General features: G+C 42.4%; 1 protein-coding gene across 1 annotated transcript; it reads right to left on the bottom strand.

The window, feature by feature from the left end:
• Positions 1–99: 99 nt before the first annotated feature.
• Positions 100–22,839, bottom strand: LOC135496192 (cadherin-87A-like). Its single transcript, XM_064785370.1, has 39 exons — positions 22,751–22,839; positions 22,301–22,389; positions 21,996–22,070; positions 21,595–21,752; positions 20,990–21,133; positions 20,410–20,526; positions 19,518–19,694; positions 18,940–19,056; positions 18,624–18,702; positions 18,090–18,199; positions 17,527–17,730; positions 17,011–17,166; positions 16,629–16,787; positions 16,174–16,247; positions 15,697–15,961; positions 14,229–14,380; positions 13,833–13,902; positions 13,162–13,419; positions 12,743–12,869; positions 12,253–12,401; positions 11,803–11,935; positions 11,226–11,447; positions 10,840–10,997; positions 10,281–10,424; positions 9,942–10,064; positions 9,344–9,539; positions 8,936–9,156; positions 8,299–8,493; positions 7,904–8,014; positions 7,561–7,687; positions 6,989–7,246; positions 6,375–6,658; positions 5,783–5,961; positions 5,369–5,513; positions 2,892–3,010; positions 2,495–2,526; positions 1,585–1,621; positions 1,203–1,236; positions 100–943 (listed from the first exon to the last, which is right to left on the bottom strand). The coding sequence occupies exons 2-39, from the start codon at positions 22,353–22,355 to the stop codon at positions 899–901; spliced, it is 5,409 nt and encodes a 1,802-aa protein (XP_064641440.1). The 5' UTR covers positions 22,356–22,389; positions 22,751–22,839; the 3' UTR covers positions 100–898.
• Between the last annotated feature and the right edge of the window lie 1,505 nt (positions 22,840–24,344).

Here is a 24,344-nt window from a genome sequence, read left to right on the forward strand (position 1 = left end):
AGCCACCAATTTCGGGAAGCATGTATAGGACGTTATTTTGGGTATCTCAGTGATGAAATTCGGGCATGTCGTTAAACAAATGAAACAAAGCAATATTTTTTTCAAAAAGTAAATTTATAAAGTCTAAATCCTACAAGAATATATTTTTATAAATAAATAGAAAACTTCGAAAAGGTTATCCACAATCCGTTATATCGGAAAATAAGTTGAGGGACAAAAATTCTCCAATTTCAGCAAGTCTGGATTGAAAAAACAAGACTGTCGTGGCAAAACATGGTACAATGCTTTATGCATTAGAACCAAAGCTACATCGTGATATGCTACAACAGGTTCATCATAAATAAGTAACTGTCAACTAATGTAAACCTAACAACTTGTAAAGTAATAAAGTGTATAAAATATGGCATACCTGTCATGGCTTGGACGGTGGATAATTTGGTATCAAACTTATATCACAGCATCTCAATAGTATTATCATATCATATTTTCAAGAAAATATTTAAAACTTCCAAAACCTAAATTTATTGTTTGTAAGGTTTTCAGAGAACAACATTGATTACATCATTCATTATGGCACATTATGTACATGGTTGAAACTGCCTTTTCTTACAAAAGCAGCTGTATAATACAGCACTCACAAACAACCATAGGCAAAGTTCTATCACATATAGCTATTAATGAATAATAGCAACTGAACAATGTTTACAAAGTTTACATAAAGATTATATTACATGTACTAGGCTCATCAGAATCAAGTTAATGAGCTGTACCATAGGTGAGACAGCTGTCAACGTATATACTGAATCATTCACAGCCAGTAATTATCTTGACATGTTTGATGATGGAGTGAAGCTCCACCTATTGAATGCTCAATAACTTGACTGTCTCTAAATGACCCTCACATATCAGGTTCGTAGGCCTTGTTCACGAATACTCCAGAGTCCTGAAATTAAATGTGATATGATTTACAGAAAAATAATAGACACTTCATAAATTACATCTCAAACATATGAAGACATGATATGATCAGTTCTTCTACCGACACTCGAATACTTGGAGCATGTACTCGTTGATTCAGGCAACACTGCCACAGTTTGATAAAGATGAAAATAATGTCAATTATTGTGACGGCTAATTCAGAAAATTGAGTGTTCAACAAGAGGAAACTGGTTAACCACGATCTGAATTAACTAATCAATTACCTTGTCCATTCTCTCTTTCCAAAGTGGATTCACACTGAAAAAGTTCAAAGATTAAATAAGTGAGTGATTGAGAATCCAAAGAAGTTCTATACTCAGCATGAAAGATTGAATTCCATTTGCCCAGGCTAATCAATATGTCTGCTTTCTATTTGAAGGGCAACAGAAATAGATAAAAGAAAGTAAGCCTATAAAGGACTGTTGCTTTCATGTCGTGGACACCTCTGTAAGCACGACACCCTCACTGGTCAAGACACTGATGATAGTCTAAAACTGTCCATACATCATCACCTAAGAGGAGGGAATCTCTTTACTGAGGTCACTCAATCTGAGAAAAACATCTCAAGGCAGATGGTCACAAAGGAGATGATGTAAAAATACTTACGTTCCTCCTGGAGTGGAGGCCATTGGACCGTCATTCACTGAAACAGACAAGAGCATGGAGTCATTATCTCGCAGAATTTAATATCCTCAACAAAATCTAATAAGTCAAGAATATTAAGCAAAAGTCTGCAGCTATGTTTTGTCTGACTTGTTCGAATAGATGTCTTGTGACCAAGACTAGACTCTAGCAGCAACTTCTCCATGCAGAAGACCAGTGAGCTTTGAAAGTGGCAAAAGATCTTCCTCTGACCTTGGGAATATGTAATCAACTGACCATGATGTGACAATCACAGATCTACTCCCAAACTAGATCTACACTAAACTCAGGTAGCATTCTACAGAAGATGCCTAGCTATAAAACACATACAAAACAGAGACACTCAAATCTATGCTAATTCAACGGAAGAATGGGAGGAGAGATTATTCAACATTTCCAGCTACTATCAGTTCTAAATCACACACAAAGCCTGAATACAATCTCACACAGTAAACACTATGCAAATCCCTTCAACTGTTACCTGCCAACTGGACATCATACGAAAACATGATCTGAGACTCAACTAGAGATGACAAGATGAAAGAGTGTGGGCAACCCAAATCCATGTTAAAAGGGCGAATTTGATCAATTTGGGACATGTATATCACAGTATACAAAGGACCTGGGCATGAACTGCCCAAAAAGATTAGAACAATACTGTACTCCATAAATAATCATGTGTAGTTTGACACCCTTTCTCCAGTAATTGCACAATCATGGATTGGAATCAACATGATTGTGTTCTACATGAGTGACTAGAGAAGCCCTGGGGTCTGAAGGACTCACAAAACAGAATTGTGTTTTCTTACGACACTTGAGCCATAGGCCAATTGCCCTTCCTCAACTATCAGTATAAACAGTATTTATGACTTACCATATTTTGCCTTTCTCATCTCCCTCTTGTACCTGAAGAACAACAGGCAATGCATGAGACTATGGAGTAGATAAATCAAAACAAGAACAAAAATCTCAAGGTCAATTGACAACTCTCATTGCATGTAGATTTCATTCACTCAGAAACATGGCAGTTATTATAAGAATCAAGGACATGTTTTACTACACACCCAGTAGTATAGGCAAACATTCAGTTGACACTAGATTGGTTTAGCAGCACTGAGGGATGAAATGTGGCCATCTAGAAACTGTGTCTTGGTGCAGTTATTCACAAGATCAGAATTGACTTAGATGGACTTCATCTCAACTAACATCAGTAAACTCAGCCTATCTGAGAGTACAGGAGAAGATGATTGATGGACAGGTATTTGACTTACTGCCTGTTCAGAAAGAAGCAGATGAGGCCAAGGAGGACGAGGGCCACGATGAGGATGACCACGATGATGCACATGATGATAAACACGGGATGCAGCGTCATCTCCGACTCCTTTACTTCCTGGAAGACAAAAAGGTAATGGCACATGACGGTCTGTGCTTAAACAACACAGAGGAAACCCCATTGAAGGCCACCAATACTGAGCCCAGATATGAACGGTCTGTGCTTAAACAACACAGATGAAACCCCATTGAAGGCCACCAATACTGAGCCCCGATAAGAACGGTCTGTGCTTAAACAACACAGAGGAAACCCCATTGAAGGCCACCAATACTGAGCCCAGATAAGAACGGTCTGTGCTTAAACAACACAGAGGAAACCCCATTGAAGGCCACCAATACTGAGCCCCGATAAGAACGGTCTGTGCTTAAACAACACAGAGGAAACCCCAATGAAGGCCACCAATACTGAGCCCCGATAAGAACGGTCTGTGCTTAAACAATAGAGGAAACCCCATTGAAGGCCACCAATACTGAGCCCAGATAAGAACGGTCTGTGCTTAAACAATAGAGGAAACCCCATTGAAGGCCACCAATACTGAGCCCCGATAAGAACGGTCTGTGCTTAAACAACACAGAGGAAACCCCATTGAAGGCCACCAATACTGAGCCCCGATAAGAACGGTCTGTGCTTAAACAACACAGAGGAAACCCCATTGAAGGCCACCAATACTGAGCCCAGATAAGAACGGTCTGTGCTTAAACAACAGAGGAAACCCCATTGAAGGCCACCAATACTGAGCCCAGATAAGAACGGTCTGTGCTTAAACAATAGAGGAAACCCCATTGAAGGCCACCAATACTGAGCCCCGATAAGAACGGTCTGTGCTTAAACATCACAGAGGAAACCCCATTGAAGGCCACCAATACTGAGCCCCGATAAGAACGGTCTGTGCTTAAACAACACAGAGGAAACCCCATTGAAGGCCACCAATACTGAGCCCAGATAAGAACGGTCTGTGCTTAAACAACAGAGGAAACCCCATTGAAGGCCACCAATACCGAGCCCAGATAAGAACGGTCTGTGCTTAAACAATAGAGGAAACCCCATTGAAGGCCACCAATACTGAGCCCCGATAAGAACGGTCTGTGCTTAAACAACAGAGGAAACCCCATTGAAGGCCACCAATACTGAGCCCCGATAAGAACGGTCTGTGCTTAAACAACACAGAGGAAACCCCAATGAAGGCCACCAATACTGAGCCCCGATAAGAACGGTCTGTGCTTATACAATAGAGGAAACCCCATTGAAGGCCACCAATACTGAGCCCAGATAAGAACGGTCTGTGCTTAAACAATAGAGGAAACCCCATTGAAGGCCACCAATACTGAGCCCCGATAAGAACGGTCTGTGCTTAAACAACACAGAGGAAACCCCATTGAAGGCCACCAATACTGAGCCCCGATAAGAACGGTCTGTGCTTAAACAACACAGAGGAAACCCCATTGAAGGCCACCAATACTGAGCCCAGATAAGAACGGTCTGTGCTTAAACAACAGAGGAAACCCCATTGAAGGCCACCAATACCGAGCCCAGATAAGAACGGTCTGTGCTTAAACAATAGAGGAAACCCCATTGAAGGCCACCAATACTGAGCCCCGATAAGAACGGTCTGTGCTTAAACAACACAGAGGAAACCCCATTGAAGGCCACCAATACTGAGCCCCGATAAGAACGGTCTGTGCTTAAACAACACAGAGGAAACCCCATTGAAGGCCACCAATACTGAGCCCAGATAAGAATGGTCTGTGCTTAAACAACAGAGGAAACCCCATTGAAGGCCACCAATACCGAGCCCAGATAAGAACGGTCTGTGCTTAAACAATAGAGGAAACCCCATTGAAGGCCACCAATACTGAGCCCCGATAAGAACGGTCTGTGCTTAAACAACAGAGGAAACCCCATTGAAGGCCACCAATACTGAGCCCCGATAAGAACGGTCTGTGCTTAAACAACACAGAGGAAACCCCATTGAAGGCCACCAATACTGAGCCCCGATAAGAACGGTCTGTGCTTAAACAACACAGATGAAACCCCATTGAAGGCCACCAATACTGAGCCCCGATAAGAAGCCCTTTACTCCACCAATAGATACAGTTAATACAAGACTGCCCAAATGAGACGACTACAATCAAATACATCTTCTTGAATGTCTATGAGTAACTTGGGACACACTTTGGATATTGCCAGAGACACACACCCTCAACACAAGGAGCTTCTGCACCTGTAAGGGTCACATGAACTTACATTAGCCATATGAAGACAAGATAATGTTCTATAGAAGTTCATATTGCTGGAGTCTTCAGTGCCAATGATATAACTCCAGTGATCCCAACCATGGATTTATGTTAACTGTACTGTAAGGAAACAAGTGAGGCTGGCAAGAGGTTCTTATACCACAAAAACAGATTCACTTACCACAGGATTGATATCAAAGATGAAGAGGACCTTGTAATCTGAGAGGAGGGCTTTTTCAGAAGCAGCTTTCATCATTTCGACGACATCACTAGCAGGGTAGATCGAGTTCTGGTTCATGTCCACTACATGCACAATCAAGTCAGCTCTAAAAAAACATTGACTAGGGGTGAGCAGGGCATGGAGGGTGAGAGAATGAGAGTACAAATGGTAGCACTTTAGACCCAACTTGAAAAGGGTGGCAGATCAGTCGGTCTATCTGGACAAGTTGCTGTGGAGGTAGATCCTGATAGAGATCTCAAAGAGGGTAGTAACTTCACACAAGGTACATGTCCACAGTTAAAGTATCAGAGTGGATGTTCACCCTCACCATGTGTAATCATCTCTAATCCTACATGTAACCTTGTTACCACTTACTTGTCAACTTCAATGATGTTTTCTGCATTGATATGATATCGCGTTGCTTCCACGCACACAACCTTTGATTTCAGCGACTCAGCAATAACCCTCTTGTAATCCTTGATATAACGGTTCACCTCATCTGGTGACCGGTTGATGCTGACTTTGACCCTTGTGGCCGACTCTGTCACATAAACCTGAAATATGCAACATATGACAATCATTGAGAGATCACTGTCGAAAGTTTACTAGGAAGAAACAGGAGCCTGAGAGGGACTATTTCATCAGAGAGTTGTCTTCACTCTGGCCTTCAAATGAGACATGTAAAGCTGAAGGTTCCTTGTGTCTGGTGCCTACGCCATGGCAAGCAAGCAAGATCCCACCCGAGTGGACTGTAGGCTGAGAAGGACTCCTCCACATGACCAATTGGTGCCTAACTGGAGTGGCACATTAGAAAGTTGGGTACACACTTACACAGAATGAGATGCTGTGAGCAACAGTAGAGAAGAGGAGACATAGATTAATTTAGTCGCTGCTTGGGCAGAGGATTTAGGCAAACCACTGACAGCTTCATTTGAGAGCAGTAGCTGAAAAGTCAGTTGATGCTTACCCTAGCACTGCTGGTACCTTCTGTTTTGGTGGAGTCATTATTGTAACCAACGACCTGCATATCAAAGTAAGACTTGCCATCCTGGTTATATAAAGCATTCGTATAGATGGTGCCATTGAGTTGACTGACAATGAATGCTTTCTGTCTCTGGGTAGACTGACCATCTTGGCGAATGTTCTTAATGTCACGCAGCATGTAGAACACCCTCCCCGCTTGGCCTGTGTCCTTGTCGTGTGCTTTTACATCCAGGATTGGTTTACCAAAAGGAGCATCTACAGTGACACCTGTACGAGAAACACAACCTGACTATGAATATTGGAAACTCAACTGAGAATGGTTTACGCACCCTGCAGTCTGGCAGTACAGACTCATATCAAAAGATATCAGACAAGACATCATCTTCAGTATTCATCCTATTTACCTCATGGTTTTAACCTTGGTTACAATTGCATGGTCGAAAAAGTAGCCTTGTCTATATTGCGCGTGTACATTTCTATGTAAATGTATATCTGGGCATGACGTTTCTACCAGACACACCAGATGGCAGTCGGTTTGAACTCTGTTAATTGATTTAGGGAGATTTTTGTACAGAAATCTCTACTTTGAAGACTTACAAGACCTGTAGTCGGGGAGTTCAAACTGAGGTGCATTATCGTTCACATCCGTCACCAGTATCTTCACCACGGTGGCGCTAGCATCTTCCACGGCCCGCTTCTTTCTCCCAGTGTTGAGGGAAAAGCTTGTTGCACGGTTCGATGCCCGACACAACAGTTCAAAATTTGAAATGTCCTCCCTGTCGACGATCTTGTTGATGTAGATATAGCCTTTGTTGTCCCTGTTTTCAATCCTGAAGGTATCCCTGATGTTGCCATCTGAAACACGAGGAAAACAATGGGATCAGCCAGAGCAATAATAACAGCACGACAGGCTGTCACTTCAGATCACAACTCCTAAAAGTCTTTTTGAGAAAGCTCCATTCTTGCGCTGTTGATCATCTAGTCAGCATTAGTTGAACTGGAGCAGTTCCAACCTCTTCTGAGAAGCTGTCACCTCATGGTTGCTTTCCACACTCACAGGACCATACATTTATGACGAAACAACAAGTGGTCCATGACAAACACGACAGACCCACTGACCTCACTGGTCGACTGACAGGTGGCAGTACTACCAATGTTTACATACTTACTGACGATCGAGTACTTGATGGCTGTGCTAGCCTTGGTGTCCTTGTCTGTAGCTTCAATGATACCAACCAGAGAGCCTGGCCTTGCATCCTCTCCCACTGAGAACTGGTATGGCAAGACGGATCCATTCTGAAACAACAATGGTTACCTTACTGCAAGAGATGGTGAAGACTTTATCTCGAATTTGATCAACCCAATTCTGTTGTTACATCTTCATGCAATGAGATGGATGTGTCTTGATCCAGGCAGTTTAGTCATGGTCTAGATCATGACCTCATGGAATTACCCTGTGTGTAAATGGTTCCAAAAGGTTCAAGACAAAGGAAAAGTAGCACAATCACTTACTCTGAATCTTGGGAACTCGGGTAGGTTGTCGTCAACGTCCAAGATGAGTACAACAAGGTCGATGGTTGTGACAAATGATGGGACACCATGGTCGGCAGCACTCACGTGCAGCTGGAACAATAACAAGTGGTCACTGTCTTGTGAGATCTGCAATCTTCGCTACAGGTATTCATAGTCATATATCATACCATTAAGATATAAAATCTAAAGCAAACTTCTTAACCTACAGCTCACATTATTACTGAGGGCTCGGTTGCTCAGTTGGTGTCAGTCGTCACGCTGGCATTAAGTCCTAATGATATATTCTTAATGAAATAGGAGATACATGAAGATGAGCTAGTGCTTGTGTCTTAACATAGCTGCTAGTAGCTTTCACATAAAGGGAATGAACTTACAAGATACTTATCTGTTTCCTCACGATCAAACACTCGCTGGGCTCGAATCTGGCCGGTTATGTTGTTTATGCGGAATTCATTGGTTTTTTCCACCATTTTGTTGTTGACGCGGAAGCCGTAAGTGATTGGGCTGTTCAAGTCGCTGTCAGGGTCTTTCGCACGGACCCTGTACACCAGGAGACCACGGTACTGGTTCTGTATGGAGGCATGAAGATACAACAGATGAAAGACATCTCAGTACATATAAATATGCCAAATCAAAACCTGGGTGTTGTTCGTCAACCCAAATAACTCATCAGTAACATTAATGACACTCATTCTATCAGCACCATAGGATTACAAGTTAGTCACTAGATTGTTGCAGTTTCACTTGTGAAAGTCACTAAAGCTCCATAATGGCTTTGATCTCTCAAATGCGGGTAAAACTGCCAATCACTGATTTTGATATTGCTCTCGTGCTGGTGTGATCATAGATTCTTGTTGAAGGGGGTGATGTTAAACAAGCCTTCTTTACATGAATGCAGATCACGTAATTAAACCTGCTCCTTTGTGGGGTGCTTTAGCTTCAATTGGGTAGACACAGTATTCTGTCACCAATGAACAGGGCATATTATACCTAGATGACTGAATCACCTACCTCAAGCACAGAAATAGTATAGTTCCCCAACGGTGGGTGAACAAACACTGGTGGTTTGTTGTTTGCATCAATGACACTGATCGTAACCGATGCTGACACACTAAACTTCCCGCTGCCAAAGCCATCTCGTGCCATGACATTAAAACGGTGGGAATAAGACTCCCCAATCAGTGACTTATTGACGGTGATTCGACCAGTGGTGCCATTCACATTGAAGAAGTCTGCAAATAGGAAAACAAACTTAAAAGAAAGTGTAGATGACTTGCTACACATAGGGACCATGGTTTCCAAGTGAAGGCTGGCCATTGTCATGAACAGTCACAGCTTTGAAAGCTTTCAATCAACACTTTATCCGAGTATTATCAGTTTCCCCATTTTATTCCAGGTTTGACCTTTGTTAGCACCTACCTTTTACATCACCAGTATTAGGGATCTTAGTATACTTGATCTGTGCATTGATACAGTTGCACGTTTTGTCTCCATCAGTTGCCCGAAGCTGAAGGACCGACGAGGTTATTGGGATGTTTTCTGTGATCTGGGCGTAATAGTTCTGCTCATCAAACTTGGGAGGGTGGTCATTGATATCGAGTAGAGTAATCACCACCTACATGTAGAGCAGAGGAGAAATCACTTATTACCTGACTCTTGAGCATATCTCTGTCTACCAAATAGATTTGAAGAGAGCTGCAGAGTAAACTTGCTATTATCGCAAGTCAAAATATGGCTGAGTAAGATATAACCACAAACTAGTTTTACCTGCTGTGACAGAGGAAATAAAGTAAATAATTGGTGATAAGGATTTTTCATATTTACATTAGGATTTTATTTCCTACATCTCTTATGTGAACATTGTCACTGTCTTTATCACAAGTAAAATATTTAAAAATCTCAAATTCAAGTTCAATTTTCAAATTTTGAACTAACGATGAAGGCCTTTAGGACACATTCCATCCTCTCCTTCTTTGTGCTACCTTGCATGAGGTGACTGTAATGATGAACCACTTACAGAGACATAATTAAAGTTTCTCCCCTGAGCTTTCAATGGACTGTCCCAGGCGGCCACCTTCACATTGATAACTGGAGTGAGCTCACGATCCAACACGGCACCTTTGGCGACTGTGATGACACCCTGCAGTATAAACACGTCGACGGTTATTTTACATACATTGTAGGGGGGCAGGGTCTCTGGAAGGAAGAAACCTAAGAGCCAGATATGTTATCATTACCTGGTGCTGTTGAGACAGGTTGTTCCAAGAGCACCAAGTTGAGACTTAAAACTCTTCCAAAACGTGGAAGCAACTTTGAAAGTGACATACTATCCTTAACCACTGACAGTTCTACTTACGGTAATGTTGTCGACTACGAATCTCGGGTCCGTCATACTAAAGCGGACGACTCCGTAATCACCAGAATCAAGATCAGACGCGGAAACTGTAGTGACATAGGTCCCTTCTGGAGAGTGCTCTTGGATAACTGATCTGTAATCAGACTGAAATAAACGTTTTTATGACTTAGAATCGTAGCAGGGAAGTGAAAGTCAGACCCTCCATCTGTTTCTGCCGATATATCTCACTCATTCGTGGCATGGCGCCTTAAGAGTAGCGATGTTATTGTCTAATTGATGGTGTGATAGATGGCCATCTTTTGATGCCAAAGATCCAAAAGGATCAGAAAGGCCTAGATGATGATGATGATGACCATGGACAATCAGTAACAGGGAATTAAACCCATCTTGACAAACAAGACATTGCCATATTCTAAAACCTCTTGCTTTTGGACTTGGTACAGCAAAATGGCAAGGATGTCCACAGTCAATTACTCAAAAGACAAGGAAAGATCTTTCTTGAGGCACGATATCCCAACATCAATATGAATTATCATTGCGGACAGTTGCATCGACTTACTTGATTGAACTGTGGCACATTATCGTTCATGTTGATGACGGATACAAACACAGTGGCACTCGCTGATCGTATTGGAACACCCACGTCATACGCCATGACAGAGAACTGCAGTTTTTTAATCTTTTCATAGTCGACGCGCTTCTTGATGGTAACGACACCTGGAAACAGGTTTACACAACATAAAAATATATTCTAGAAAACCATTCGCTGATGTCATGACACTCTCCTTTTTATATTTTGATCTATTAACATTTCCTGCACATTTTCACTCACGCAGCCCCCCTCCCTCCACACACACACCCCACACAGAAACTCTGTAACTATGAGCTGGCCTGAAATGATTACAACACAATGCTCATAAATATCATGAGGTTCTGATAGTGTACCTGTTCTTGTTTGAATGCCGAAAAAGCCATTGTCATCATCAATCATCTTGTATGCTGATATCTGAGGACTGTCAACATCCGTGGCAACCATCGTGACAACAAATGTATTGAGCGGGAGCTCCTCCTGGAGGGTGATGTTGTAGTGAGGGAACGATAACTTCTCAGTGTCAATGAAGACAGGGTCGTGCTCATTGATATCCAAAATCCTTAGATACAATGTTCCTAGAGAAGAGAGGCAACAATGAACAAGACTTTACTGACTGACTTTATACAAGTTCCAATTTACACCATTTTCAGGGGAATGTTAAAGAGCAGCTACTGAGCGCTCACTTAAAGTGCCTCAGTCTAGGAAGGGACATAAACCCACAACCTCTAGGTCAGGAGTCTGATATACTAACCAATTGCCAAAACAATCCCCAACCGATTAGTCTTTGTACATGAAAAACTTAATGAGGAGTCTTACTAATTCAGAGAGGAATTGATAATGTCCCAAAATGGCTATAACCAATGACAGATATTGGCCGCAAAGCTCATACATGTCAGCTTAGTGCCTTCATTAGACAACGTGTCCACCAACCTGTTCCAGTTTGGAGAGTAGGAGCAGCAATATCCGTCACCACGATAGGGATCTCAAGTTCAGCAGCCTTCTCGTAATCTAACGGCAGAGTCGTGCACACTACGCCAGTCGTCCGATTCAAGCCAATCAGTTTCTACAATAAAGACAGAAGTTATATACTCTACAGTGACAGACCTCTTCCTAATATGCTCTATAGGCACAGACCCTTAGAGTTGGCAAAAGCCAAGATTCAGGAACAAAAAGTAACTGCTTCAAATAACTCTAAATTTTACATTTTTCAGTAGATGGCAGGCTTAAGTTACTCATTCAGTAGGCAGCGCAACTGCAGATTATCATAAGTTTCCATATGTCTCAGAATCTTAACATGGCTTCCGTTTGATGACTCTGCTCTGTCATTTAACGTGACATGATATTTCAATCACTCACATCAGTGGAGAAACTGATACTTACTGTAAAATCAAACGCTGGGGTCTTATTGACTTGGACACGACCTGCTAGGTACGCCTTCATCCTGGAGAGATCAAAATCGTACACCAAGCTGGCATTGGAGTCGGGGTCTTGTGCCTTCAGGGTCGTCAGGCAAGTGCCAACAGTAGCATCTGAAAACAAGCAAAGCTTCGGTATCAAATAATAACATTATTCCTCTTCAGTGCGTTCAACACTGGCCACCGTAAAACTCAGTCAAAAAGACAGCAAGTGTAGCTCTGGTTAATTCAGTATGGTCAACACGTTTATCCCTCCATACATGGTAAAGTGGCTAGCAGATACAACATGTAGCAGTGTTCCATGTCACATGAATGTCTCACATTGTTTTCCTCGGGGCTGAAAGAGAAGGAGTTGCCTTGTGTGACTGACTAAGTGGAGCAGGACGGGGTATCCAAATAAAGTGACAAGATTAAGGATTGGATACGATTATCTAGACAGACGAGGCTGTACTTACTTTCAAGGATACTCTCCCTGATGGTCGATGGTAGGAGAAGTGGAGACTTGTTGTTGCGGTCAAGGATATTGATCGTGACAGAGGTTGTACCCGTTTTTGCAGGGAAGCCCAAGTCTTTGGCAACAACCTGAAATGTTATTGAATTTGACCAGTGTAATCAGGACACCGCTTACATTGTATTGTGAAGCAGAGCATTTGTCGAGTTCCAAATGTGTCTACAATGTGTTTGAGACTATGACAATTCTTTATCTCAGTAAGTCACTCATCGTGCCCTTGAAACACAAACTAAGCAGGAAAAAGGGAGTCAAGTTCAAGTTTGAAGATCAGCCAGAAATCATTATCAAAGGATGGCAATAAGTGCTTCAATGAAAAATACATGTGATTGTGTGTTGAATTTAGTGGCAGGTGCCACATCTCACCTTCATTAAATATTGCTTTTTGTTATCGTAATCAAATGAGGCTCCTCCTGTTACCGTAATATTTCCTAAAAGAGGGTCAATTTGGAATTTTCCAGCAGCACCGAGCTCAATGCGATACCTGATCTTTCCGTTGGATGAGGTTTTCAAGTCCTTATCAGAAGCCGAGACGGTCAGGACGAAAGTCCCCGGGGGAGTGGTCTCAGGTATCGACTGCTCATAGTTGAGGTTATCAAATGCTGGCGTGTTGTCGTTCACATCCTGAAAAAGTCATGAAAAACAGCTAATGCCACTTCCTTCCTGATTGATAGAGAGGTTGTGCATGCTTCCAACTCCAACAGCATCACCTCATTTTGATTGACATATAAAATACAACGCATTCATCACTGGAGCACGAAAGTAGTTACATGTAGTAAGTGAATTCTTCAGTCAGGCTGAAAACGTTTGAATCAAAGTTGTCTCTTGACGACTGTGATTCACTCTCAAAGTTGAAGTAATGTGGGGGTGATAAATGATGATATAAAACCTCTGTAATACCACTATTATGCGCTATTACCTACATAGGGGTTCAGTCTCGGCTGCCATTTGGCAGTCGATACAGTTTTACTGCTTGCTGAGAAGCAGTTGATAAGGGTCTTGATCAAAGGGAAAAAAAAAGATGGATCGTCACTCACCAGTAGAGTGACGACAGCTTGGCACTGGCTACTAAACTTGGCATCTCTTACTTGAACTATCATCCGGAATCTAAAATAGAATAAGGCAAGGACAAGAACCCTTCCAGCAGGTTACTCACATAGTGTGAATGCCCTTAGTGAGTCGATGGGTGCAGCTTTTATCAGTAAACTCACTTCGAAGAAGACTAATATGCATATTTAGATGTAGCGCAAATATAAACATAATCATAAATTTCTTTGCTCAAACAAATTATCTACAATATCATCAATTAAAAAACACTGTTAGTTCTCTAAAATATTAAAGAATAAGTAATCCTACATTGTAACTTCTCGTTGACGTGTATATGAAAATTGAAATGCAATGGAAACTCCACGTTCTAGCTATGGCCTACTTACACTCCACCATTTGGTGCAGATTCGAAATCAATAAGATTTCTGGCAGTAATGTTGCCAGTTGAGGAGATGTCAAAGTAGCTGGCTGCATTGCCACTGATGATACTGTATTGGATGGCATTGTTACCATTCTTGTTGCTGTCTGCATCCTTGGCCTGCAATGACATTTCAAGTTCATTTACTTGCAAGTTGACTCTCAATTAAGAGATTAGAGACAGAAACCTCAGACCACGCTCCTGATATGTTACTTTACAATGCTTGTACAAATATTACAATTCAAAATGACTTTTACTTATTCGTGAGCACAGCATTTCACACCTTTTTTGTCCAATGCCCTGTGTCCCTGGTGCCCTGTGTCCCAATGCCCTGTGTCCCAATGCCCTGTGTCACAATGCCCTGTGTCCCAATGCCCTGTGTCCCAATGCCCTGTGTCCCAATGCCCTGTGTCCCAATGCCCTGTGTCCCAATGCCCTGTGTCCCAATGCCCTGTGTCCCAATGCCCTGTGTCCCAATGCCCTGTGTCCCAATGCCCTGTGTCCCAATGCCCTGTGTCCCAATGCCCTGTGTCCCAATGCCCTGTGTCCCAATGCCCTGTGTCCCAATGCCCTGTGTCCCAATGCCCTGTGTCCCAATGCCCTGTGTCCCAATGCCCTGTGTCCCAATGCCCTGTGTCCCAATGCCCTGTGTCCCAATGCCTTGTGTCCCAATGCCCTGTGTCCCAATGCCCTGTGTCCCAATGCCCTGTGTCCCAATGCCCTGTGTCCCAATACCCTGTCAGTGTCCCAATACCCTGTGTCCCTGGTGCCCTGTGTCCCAATGCCCTGTGTCCCAATGCCCTGTGTCCCAATGCCCTGTGTCCCAATGCCCTGTGTCCCATTGTCCTGTGTCCCAATGCCCTGTGTCCCATTGCCCTGTGTCCCAATGCCCTGTGTCCCATTGCCCTGTGTCCCAATGCCCTGTGTCCCAATGCCCTGTGTCCCAATGCCCTGTGTCCCAATGCCCTGTGTCCCAATGCCCTGTGTCACAATGCCCTGTGTCCCAATGCCCTGTGTCACAATGCCCTGTGTCACAATGCCCTGTGTCACAATGCCCTGTGTCCCTGGTGCCATGTGTCCCAATGCCCTGTGTCACAATGCCCTGTGTCCCAATTCCTTGTGTCCCAATGCCCTGTGTCCCAATGCCCTGTGTCCCTGGTGCCATGTGTCCCAATGCCCTGTGTCCCAATGCCCTGTGTCCCAATGCCCTGTGTCTCATTGCCCTGTGTCCCAATGCCCTGTGTCTCATTGCCCTGTGTCCCAATGCCCTGTGTCCCAATGCCCTATATGTCCATCATATTAGGAAAATAACATCAGGAATGAGTACCTTCCAAAAGAAGTTCATCTTGAAAGAGAGATTATCATAGCCATTCCAATAGGGTTTAATTTGCATGGAAAAACATATGAATCAATAATGTCGATGATGATATACTTACGGCGACAACCAGAGGAGGATCAGGATACAAACTAGTCTCGAGCATGTCTGACTCATAACTTGGACGCACACAGTATGGTCTATTATCATTGACATCGAGTATTATAATCTTTAGTGGTGTTATAGCTTGACCACCAACGTTATTGGCAAACACGGTCAGTCTGTACTCTCTGGTCTCCTCGTAATCGATACACTTGCCACTTCCAGGTTTGTCGGGCGAGCAGTCTGCCACTGATACGACACCGGTCTTGGGATCCATATGAAACCTGGCAAAGAAAGTATAGCAATGCATTGTACTGGGGAACCTCTCGAAGATAATACACATCGGTCGATATATACAGTCAAAAAGTTTGTCAAATTATGCGTTGAGCTATCAAAATCTCGGATTCATTGAAGTAGAGGACTGGTGTCAGCTTTTTGCATTACGTTCTCAGTATCAATTATTCAAAGCACCGTGGAATACAACAAACAGACTTACTTCTCTTCGCCAATTCCCTCCAATTTGTACACAATGCCATCTTGACCAAACGCTCCCGAATCTTTGTCAGTTGCCTGAAGGTAGTCGACACACGAAGTTACATGTATGACATGTATGATATTTTGACATATACAATGGAAAAGACTTGTTCGTCTTTCCAGTGACGCAAGACCTGACAATACCAGTCAACGTACATGGCCCTTTGCGTCCTCTGACCAATATTTCCTCAGGCTCACTTCAAATGATTATTTCCTAGAAGCAAGACAACACTGATATTTTCTGTCAGGTTTTTTCCCTCTTCCTGACCGTTTAGCCTGGGACACATTGCCTACGGGGTCTCTCCAGTGCTTTTCCTGTTCCAGACTGCCATGTGACACATTCTGGTCTATGATGGTCACATTCTTGGACGAGTGTTCCAGAGACAGCCTTGGTCTGATATTGTGACCTCAACTTACAGAGACGGTGATGATGGACGTATTCATAGGCGTATCCTCTGGGATCGCCTTCTCATAGCTCTTGCCAAACACTGGTGTGTTGTCATTGGAGTCTGTTAGCATGATCGTCACAGAAGCAGTGCCAGTTTTGTAATTTGGCGACGTCTCTTTTGCTAATAGCTGAAGTTCAATCATCAGAATTAGTTGGTCTTGCACTTACGTTATTGCTTCTCACCAAACACTGCTCACATTCTACATAATTATACAATTGTTTGTAAAGACAACTAATCCGTGACATTTTGGTATCGAGTCACAATAACCAGTCGCAGGGCTTTGATGTTTGCACCTCTCCTGCTTTTAAACTTCAAATTTAGCAGTTATTAAACTGGAGTAAACTTCTTACCGGCAAAATGTATGTTTTGGGGGTGTTAGGATCATCATAGTCCAACTTCTTTTTCAGTTTGATATAGTGAATGCCAGATTGAGATACGTTTGGGTTAGTAATGCCGAAAATATCATTATTCCTTGTGATAGACACAACATATCGTCCATAATCACCCTGCAATAAAAAACAATTCTGTTAGTAATAACCCAAGAAAGGTTACGATGGGTTGGATTAGCCGAAGATGTCAGAAATATCTAAACGTCTACCGTGATGCGAGTGTGACCTAAGTCTCTCGAGAGTAGGTCACTAAGATACTGCCCTTACATGGGGTAGAAAGCCCTATCTGCTTCACAATATGATGTCACGCAGTGCATATAGTAAGTGATAAAATATCATTCTAAATCTCAAGCTGGCCTAACGCATTGTTTGGCAAGCTTGAATAGACATTTAAATCCCATGTTTTACTGCGCAGGCCTATATCTCAGGAATTTCTAATTCTGGCAGCATTTTTCACAAAATACCAAATTTACTGACCGTGTCCTTGTCAAATGACTTGATACTTGGGTCAGTAATATCGCTGTTAACATCCTGACTTTCAGACATCTTGATCACCATCCGATCCGGGTCAAAGTACGGTGCATTATCGTTTACGTCCACGATGTTGACCTGAAGAGTACCAGTAGCAACCTCATCTGCCCCTGTACCACACTTGTTCGTTGCTGGAATGACTTCACTCACCTACAAAGACAGACAATCAAAGTGACAGCAGTCAAAGATATTTCCAGAAAATATCTGCGCTCACCATCTCCAAGTGTTAACTTCATGTAAAGCTCAGCTGGGAGCGTCACCAGTTGTTCAATAGCTTCAACTCGATCAGGTGTATCAACCAGAGTTGAGGTCAGTGCCTAGTGAGAGAAAGACGCTGGCACGGGAACCTACGATTGAAGACTCCAACAAAGCTGACAGCACAATCCACTAATGACGATCATTGCTTAGACAAAGTTGTCCAGGTATCTTTCAACTCAAGTTTAACCTTTTTAAACTGTTTGGTGATGGCCACATTGTTCTACACTAGACTACCAGAGATGTGTCCTTACCTTGAAGAGGACAGAAATGGAATTACCAATGGTTTCCCGGTCGAGATGTTGACTGATTGTAATTGCGGGTTTTCTCTCATCACTGATAATGAGATAATCTTTCCCAGTCCCTGAAGAGTCACATTGAGTTATAGATTAAATAATCATTCAGGCATGGTACAGTATCACAACGTTTCAGTGTGCCCTACCTTACGGTACCTGATCATTCCAGTTATTTGAATTATTCATAAATACATCTTCATCTAAGTTGTTCTCAAGCAACTTACATTATTTTTTCCACAAAAATGACTACGAATAGCACTCTGCTAGCAATGGACATAGTTACCAAAATCTTAGCAAAACTACTCGGTATAATAACACATTGTGAACCTTGAAGTGTTTGTGTACCGTCTATTTTTGCTTTTATTGAAAACCATGAATATATGGCAGCAAAAAAGAAATCAAAGTTAACCTAGTTTTACTGGGTTAAAGGGCCATTGACAAGTAGGTCTCCTCCTATGATACATATTGGTGTGAGAAGCCTCATTGACTTACCGGATATAATGTGGTAACATAACTGTCTTGGTGCTCCAGTATCACCATCTGCGGCTACTATGTCATAAACGTTATATCCCTGAAAGGCAATGATACCCGGTCATATACAAAATGACAGAAGATGGTAGTGTGTTAATGTGATAACAACAAGAATATTTTGAGGCATTCTTGTTCTCAAATTGGGGGGGGGGGGGGCACCTGGGTCCATTGAATCTTTATGTTGCGGCTAGATAAGGTTAACAAATGGATAAGACTCTATCTTAGCCTTGCCCTTTTGGGCATGGCTGCATTGTCTTCATCAGTTACAGCTACTTACAATCGCTACGTTCTCCTTGACCGATTTGATGGCGTGAGAAGGGTCGATAACTGGAGGTTTATCTTGCTGGTCAGTTATTTCCACCAAAAGAGCCTCAGTATTGTTGTTCTTACCATCCTTTGAGGAGAAAGAAATGAGTAAAGGAATGCACTCTAAAGTGGTTAAGTGACTGGTTTACGCTTTCTTTAACAAGTTGAATCTCTCATAAACGAGGTCCACAATGTTCAGTTGGTATTAACTTTATGATTCTGAGTGACCTTCTTTAACTCAGTCCAAGCAGATGATTTAAGCTCCAATGAATCATGTCTGAAGTTCAATCAGTAGGAAAACATGACCACCATTTTGAAATGCTTATAACAATTTTATGTTCAAGGCAATGGTGCTTGGCTTGCCTTGTGCTTGTCTTTCCCATTCTACCATTTGTGACAAACAGATAATACTAAATCAAACAGATGCTAAATCAAACAGATAATACCTTCACCAAAAGACATTGATTAGTCTACCCAAGGTGATAAATGCACAGGTCAAAATGCGATTGTGAAATAAAGGCTACTGATGTCGACCTCACAGACACTTACGAAGGCTTTGACTGGAATTGAATATATCGCCCGAGTTGTCTGACTGCTGCCGCTTTTTTTAAACTTCTCATAATCGATTAAATTCCCATTAGGGACAATGACTTTACCAAGCCAGTCTTGATTGGAGCGCCTGATGGTCACAATGGAGAAGATATCACATGGATGGAGATGGCCAGGCTGAAGAAGAACACAGTTAAGTTTGAGGTGCCTTATACATGTTTAACCAACGTTTTTCCCAAATTTGTGAATAATTTGATTATTTTAATTTATCTTCAGTTACAAACTGAACAGACAGAAAGGACTAACTTACCTTGAGTTCAGCTGATTGAGCAGACAGAAAGGACTAATTTACCTTGAGTTCAGCTACGGACTGAGCAGACAGAAAGGACTAACTTACCTTGAGTTCAGCTACGGACTGAGCAGACAGAAAGGACTAACTTACCTTGAGTTCAGCTACGGACTGAGCAGACAGAAAGGATTAACTTACCTTGAGTTCAGCTACGGACTGAGCAGACAGAAAGGACTAACTTACCTTGAGGTTAGCTACGGACTGAGCAGACAGAAAGGACTAACTTACCTTGAGGTTAGCTACGGACTGAGCAGACAAAAAGGACCAACTTACCTTGAGTTCAGCTACGGACTGAGCAGACAGAAAGGACTAACTTACCTTGAGTTCAGCTACGGACTGAGCAGACAGAAAGGACTAACTTACCTTGAGTTCAGCTACGGACTGAGCAGACAGAAAGGACTAACTTACCTTGAGGTTAGCTACGGACTGAGCAGACAGAAAGGACTAACTTACCTTGAGTTCAGCTACGGACTGAGCAGACAGAAAGGACTAACTTACCTTGAGGTTAGCTACGGACTGAGCAGACAGAAAGGACCAACTTACCTTGAGGTCAGCTACGGACTGAGCAGTTTTCTCACATTCCACACGCAACGGAGCGTTAGAAAAATCCTTATCCTTCACTTCAATGATAGGAAAAACAACGGTACCATTGGCAGGATTCTGTAAAACAGTGTGTCATAATCTTTGGTTGATATTTTAAAAGGAAACTTGTTTAAATATCAACTTTATAAACAAGGGTTTTACTCTAGATATGCAACTCATCCCTAATGGCCTGGGGAACTCTTTTGACTGCTATAAAGTGTACATAAGAAGCGACTGAATCAGTAGAGACAACTCTTGCAGAAAATAGCATTCTGCCAATATTGACATTTGAAAGCTACAGATTGACCCATGCAGATTGTGTCACCTCATGAAACTAATTTTCAATGAATTGAGGCACAGCATTGATGGAATATCAGCAAACATGAGGCCAAACATGACTTCACCTCAAAAATAGGTATTCTGGTCTTAAGACTGTAAACTTGCATTTGATCAAAATTCTGGCTTATTTTTCATTCTGAACACTACATATAATGTCCTTTCAATCTCAAATATAAATATTCATGAGAAAGAAATGGGTTACCTCAGGAAGATACGTGAGGTATGTTTGTTTGGTGAAATAGGGCAGCTCATCATTCTCATCTTGCAGGAGAACCGAGCATGAAAGTTGATCAAAATCGTTAGCGGAGACAAACGCCTTCACTACAAACGACAATTTGTTGTCCTCCTGTATAGAAATGGGAAAACATCAAGATTAAATGAACCACTAGACAGGTTAACAAGAGGTACTGAATTATGTTTTGTGTTCCATCGCTCCACCTGCCTTGACATGCAGTAGCAGACACACTTGAGTCAAAGGCGATGGTATTCAGGTGTCTGACAGGTGAGTCAGAGGCCACTCAACTCAGATTTCTGTTACAGTCCAAGAGACAAGTGAGTTAGAGGCCACTCAACTCAGATTTCTGTTACAGTACAAGAGACAAGTGAGTAAGAGGCCACTCAACTCAGATTTCTGTTACAGTCCAAGAGAAAAGTGAGTAAGAGGCCACTCAACTCAGGTATTCGTTACATTCTTTACAACGTTTTATTGCAACCTTTAGATTCATAGGTAAGCTGACCTGAATAATGACACAGTCTGTGATTCATGCTTATTGTGAGGAAAACTACAAGACCCGATATTAGCATTACCTCATAATCTAGTCTTCGCTGTGGCCCAATTATTACTATACTACCGCCAGTGTTGCTGTATCTAACTCGGATAATAGAAAATGCATCTGTATTCTCTAATTCAAATTGAACTCTAAGACCCCTATCATGGTGAGCCTCAATCGCAATTATTGAAGTACCTGCAACCAAGAGACATATCTTTACACGATGAAGACTGGCAGAAGATTGGGGAGAGTGGCAATGACGAATGTTTGCTCTTGTCATTAAATCATTGATTAGAATTTTCAAAAGTCAAAATTTTCAAAGGTACGCTCTCAAGAGGAAGGGGTTGCCCAAAAAGGGTCAGTCCCTGTTGATTTCAAGTTGTGTCCCTACGAAAAAATCAATGGCCATTTTGTTTCCCCACAAATAGTACTACTTACCAATTGGAGTGGATTCTGAGAGACCACTGATTCTACAAAGTCTTGTTGTGAAAGTTACTCGTCCTGATGCATGACCTAGAAGTTGAAATAGAATTAATGAACTTGAAAATCAGTCTGTACCAAATCCCAGTATGAGTTGATATACTGAATCCTAGGGTCATCTGAGTAGTCTGAAGAACTCTCAACCAGGGATGGCAGACAAATAAGTGACAGGGGTTGGTATCGGGCAGTCGCAGAGAACCTATAAGGATGTAGTGGCATCATAGATGATTTCAGTCAAAAAGGTAACAAAATATGAAACCTACCTAAAATAGCGAGGAGCAGAGTGGTTGCCAAACCAAATCCACTGAGTCCCTTCATACTGGTGTGGTGAGGAGGGGCACCAATTGGCAATCTGCAATGAAGACCACACCAGTAAGGTTGTTATGGTTTATCCAAGGTAGAACACCAGAGCGCAGAGGAAAATAGACTTCATGCACTTGACATGCTTGAACACTGCTGGTAGGTCAATTCAGGCCTATGTAAGGCCTGAGCAGCTAAGCTCAGTTTCATTTCTGAGACGAGCTGCATGAGACTGCAAGTTACTGTCACTGTTCAATCTTTGAGCTTGAAGGAATCAGATGGCATTGGGGGGCGCCATTGGCATGAAAATATAGCGGGGTGACGAAGAATAATGATGTATGAATGAGAGCGTGATGATAGGCTTATCATAGTGATAGACCTCTACTGGGACCAATGAAGAAATAAATGCCTACCTTATGATTATGTATAAGTCGTCCTCAGCAGTGTTGTCAGATTCAGAATTGGCTACTGAAATAAGGATGACCTGATAAACTAAACTGCCTCAGAGATGAATCCCGCCCTTAGCTCAATTTACCATGATTTGCATCATACAGGACAGAGGAATTCAAGGCAATAGAGACATGTATACAACAAAATACACCTGGACCCCAGGTGTTCAACAAGATCATCATGATTTCTAAAGAACAGGTAGATTTACTGTCACAAAGTGGGTCATCTTTTGTGGGTCATCATTTTTACTAGAGGCTCAATAGTCTGGCACTCAGCTGATCATATTTAATCAGGCTAGCATGGTGAGTTTTACCATGGCAATTTGATCAAAACAATGCAGGGTCAGGATGCTTTGATCAAACTTTTGGCATGACAACCAGCGTATCAATATTTTAATACGCATTGATGTTTTGAAACTTAAGCCATGTGAAACCATTCTTGATGACCTCCTTAACATGTGAATAGTCAGCTGAGCAAATTGATGCTGGTTACTAGCTTTAAGGGAAGATTTAGATAAATTGCCATTGAGGAGGCAATTCCCGAGGGAATTTATGTATTTCATAGCAAAGTATTTCATTGGAAATGTTAGTATATCCTCCCCCATCCCCCCCCCCCTCCCCCTGTTAATGTGCGTTCTGGGATTGAGTATGAATCTGTCATAATCAGTTTTATTGCATGATATGCCGCTTTAAAAGTTGCTGTTGGATGTAGTAGTATACTGTTAAAATACAGTCCCAGTTTTACAAATGGAACTTTATAACCGTTTGGTTCGTCTGCTCAGTTGTCTATATTTGTCAGAAGATACCAGTGCGATCGCCAAGAGCGTGAAGACATGAAGACGGTCTCAAAGGCACAACCTGTCCTCAGTTGTGGGGTACTATACAACTATCGATGCCCCACGCACGCATCTGACCTGATGCCTGTGTCTGGAGATGACAGGTGTGTTACCATGGTTGCACACGTGCACGATTGATCACTGGTCCAGGTTGCCCTTGGTGGAAGGAAGCGTGTTGCGCTAGTCACTCTACCAGGGAGGAAGGGAGAGCTCTGACCCCACAGAGGCTGAACATGTGAAGCACCTTAGAGTGAGGAAGCACTAGTGATGACAGGTAAAGTTGCAGTTTGGCCTCTCCATCCATTTCGCCTAGAGGAACGCCATGGGAGTTCAACTTTCATATTCCCACAACTTGTGCTGACCAATAGGGCACGCCCCCTTCTGCCCCCCCCCCCCCCCCCCTGTAGGCCTATTGATTCTTCCTTTCTTATTCTATGACAATGTGAAGCATACATCCCATCTTTCTTTGATCATGAGGAGGAAATGGACTTCCCCTTGAGTCTACATAACGAATTTGCATATATGTATATATTCATTGGAATGGTGACCAGGTGAGCACAATGCACCCCAAAAGTTTTTTCTTAAATTCTCAATTTGTTCATAGGCCTTAGACTACATGTAGAGCCTATAATACCTGGGACCAAGATTGCAGCCTACCATACATTTATGTCACTCACACTTTGACAACTTATAAAACAGTAGACCCTCCGTGTATATGGCAT

The sequence above is a fragment of the Lineus longissimus genome, chromosome 1, assembly GCF_910592395.1.
Source record: "Lineus longissimus chromosome 1, tnLinLong1.2, whole genome shotgun sequence".
NCBI classification, from domain to species: Eukaryota; Metazoa; Nemertea; class Pilidiophora; order Heteronemertea; family Lineidae; genus Lineus; species Lineus longissimus.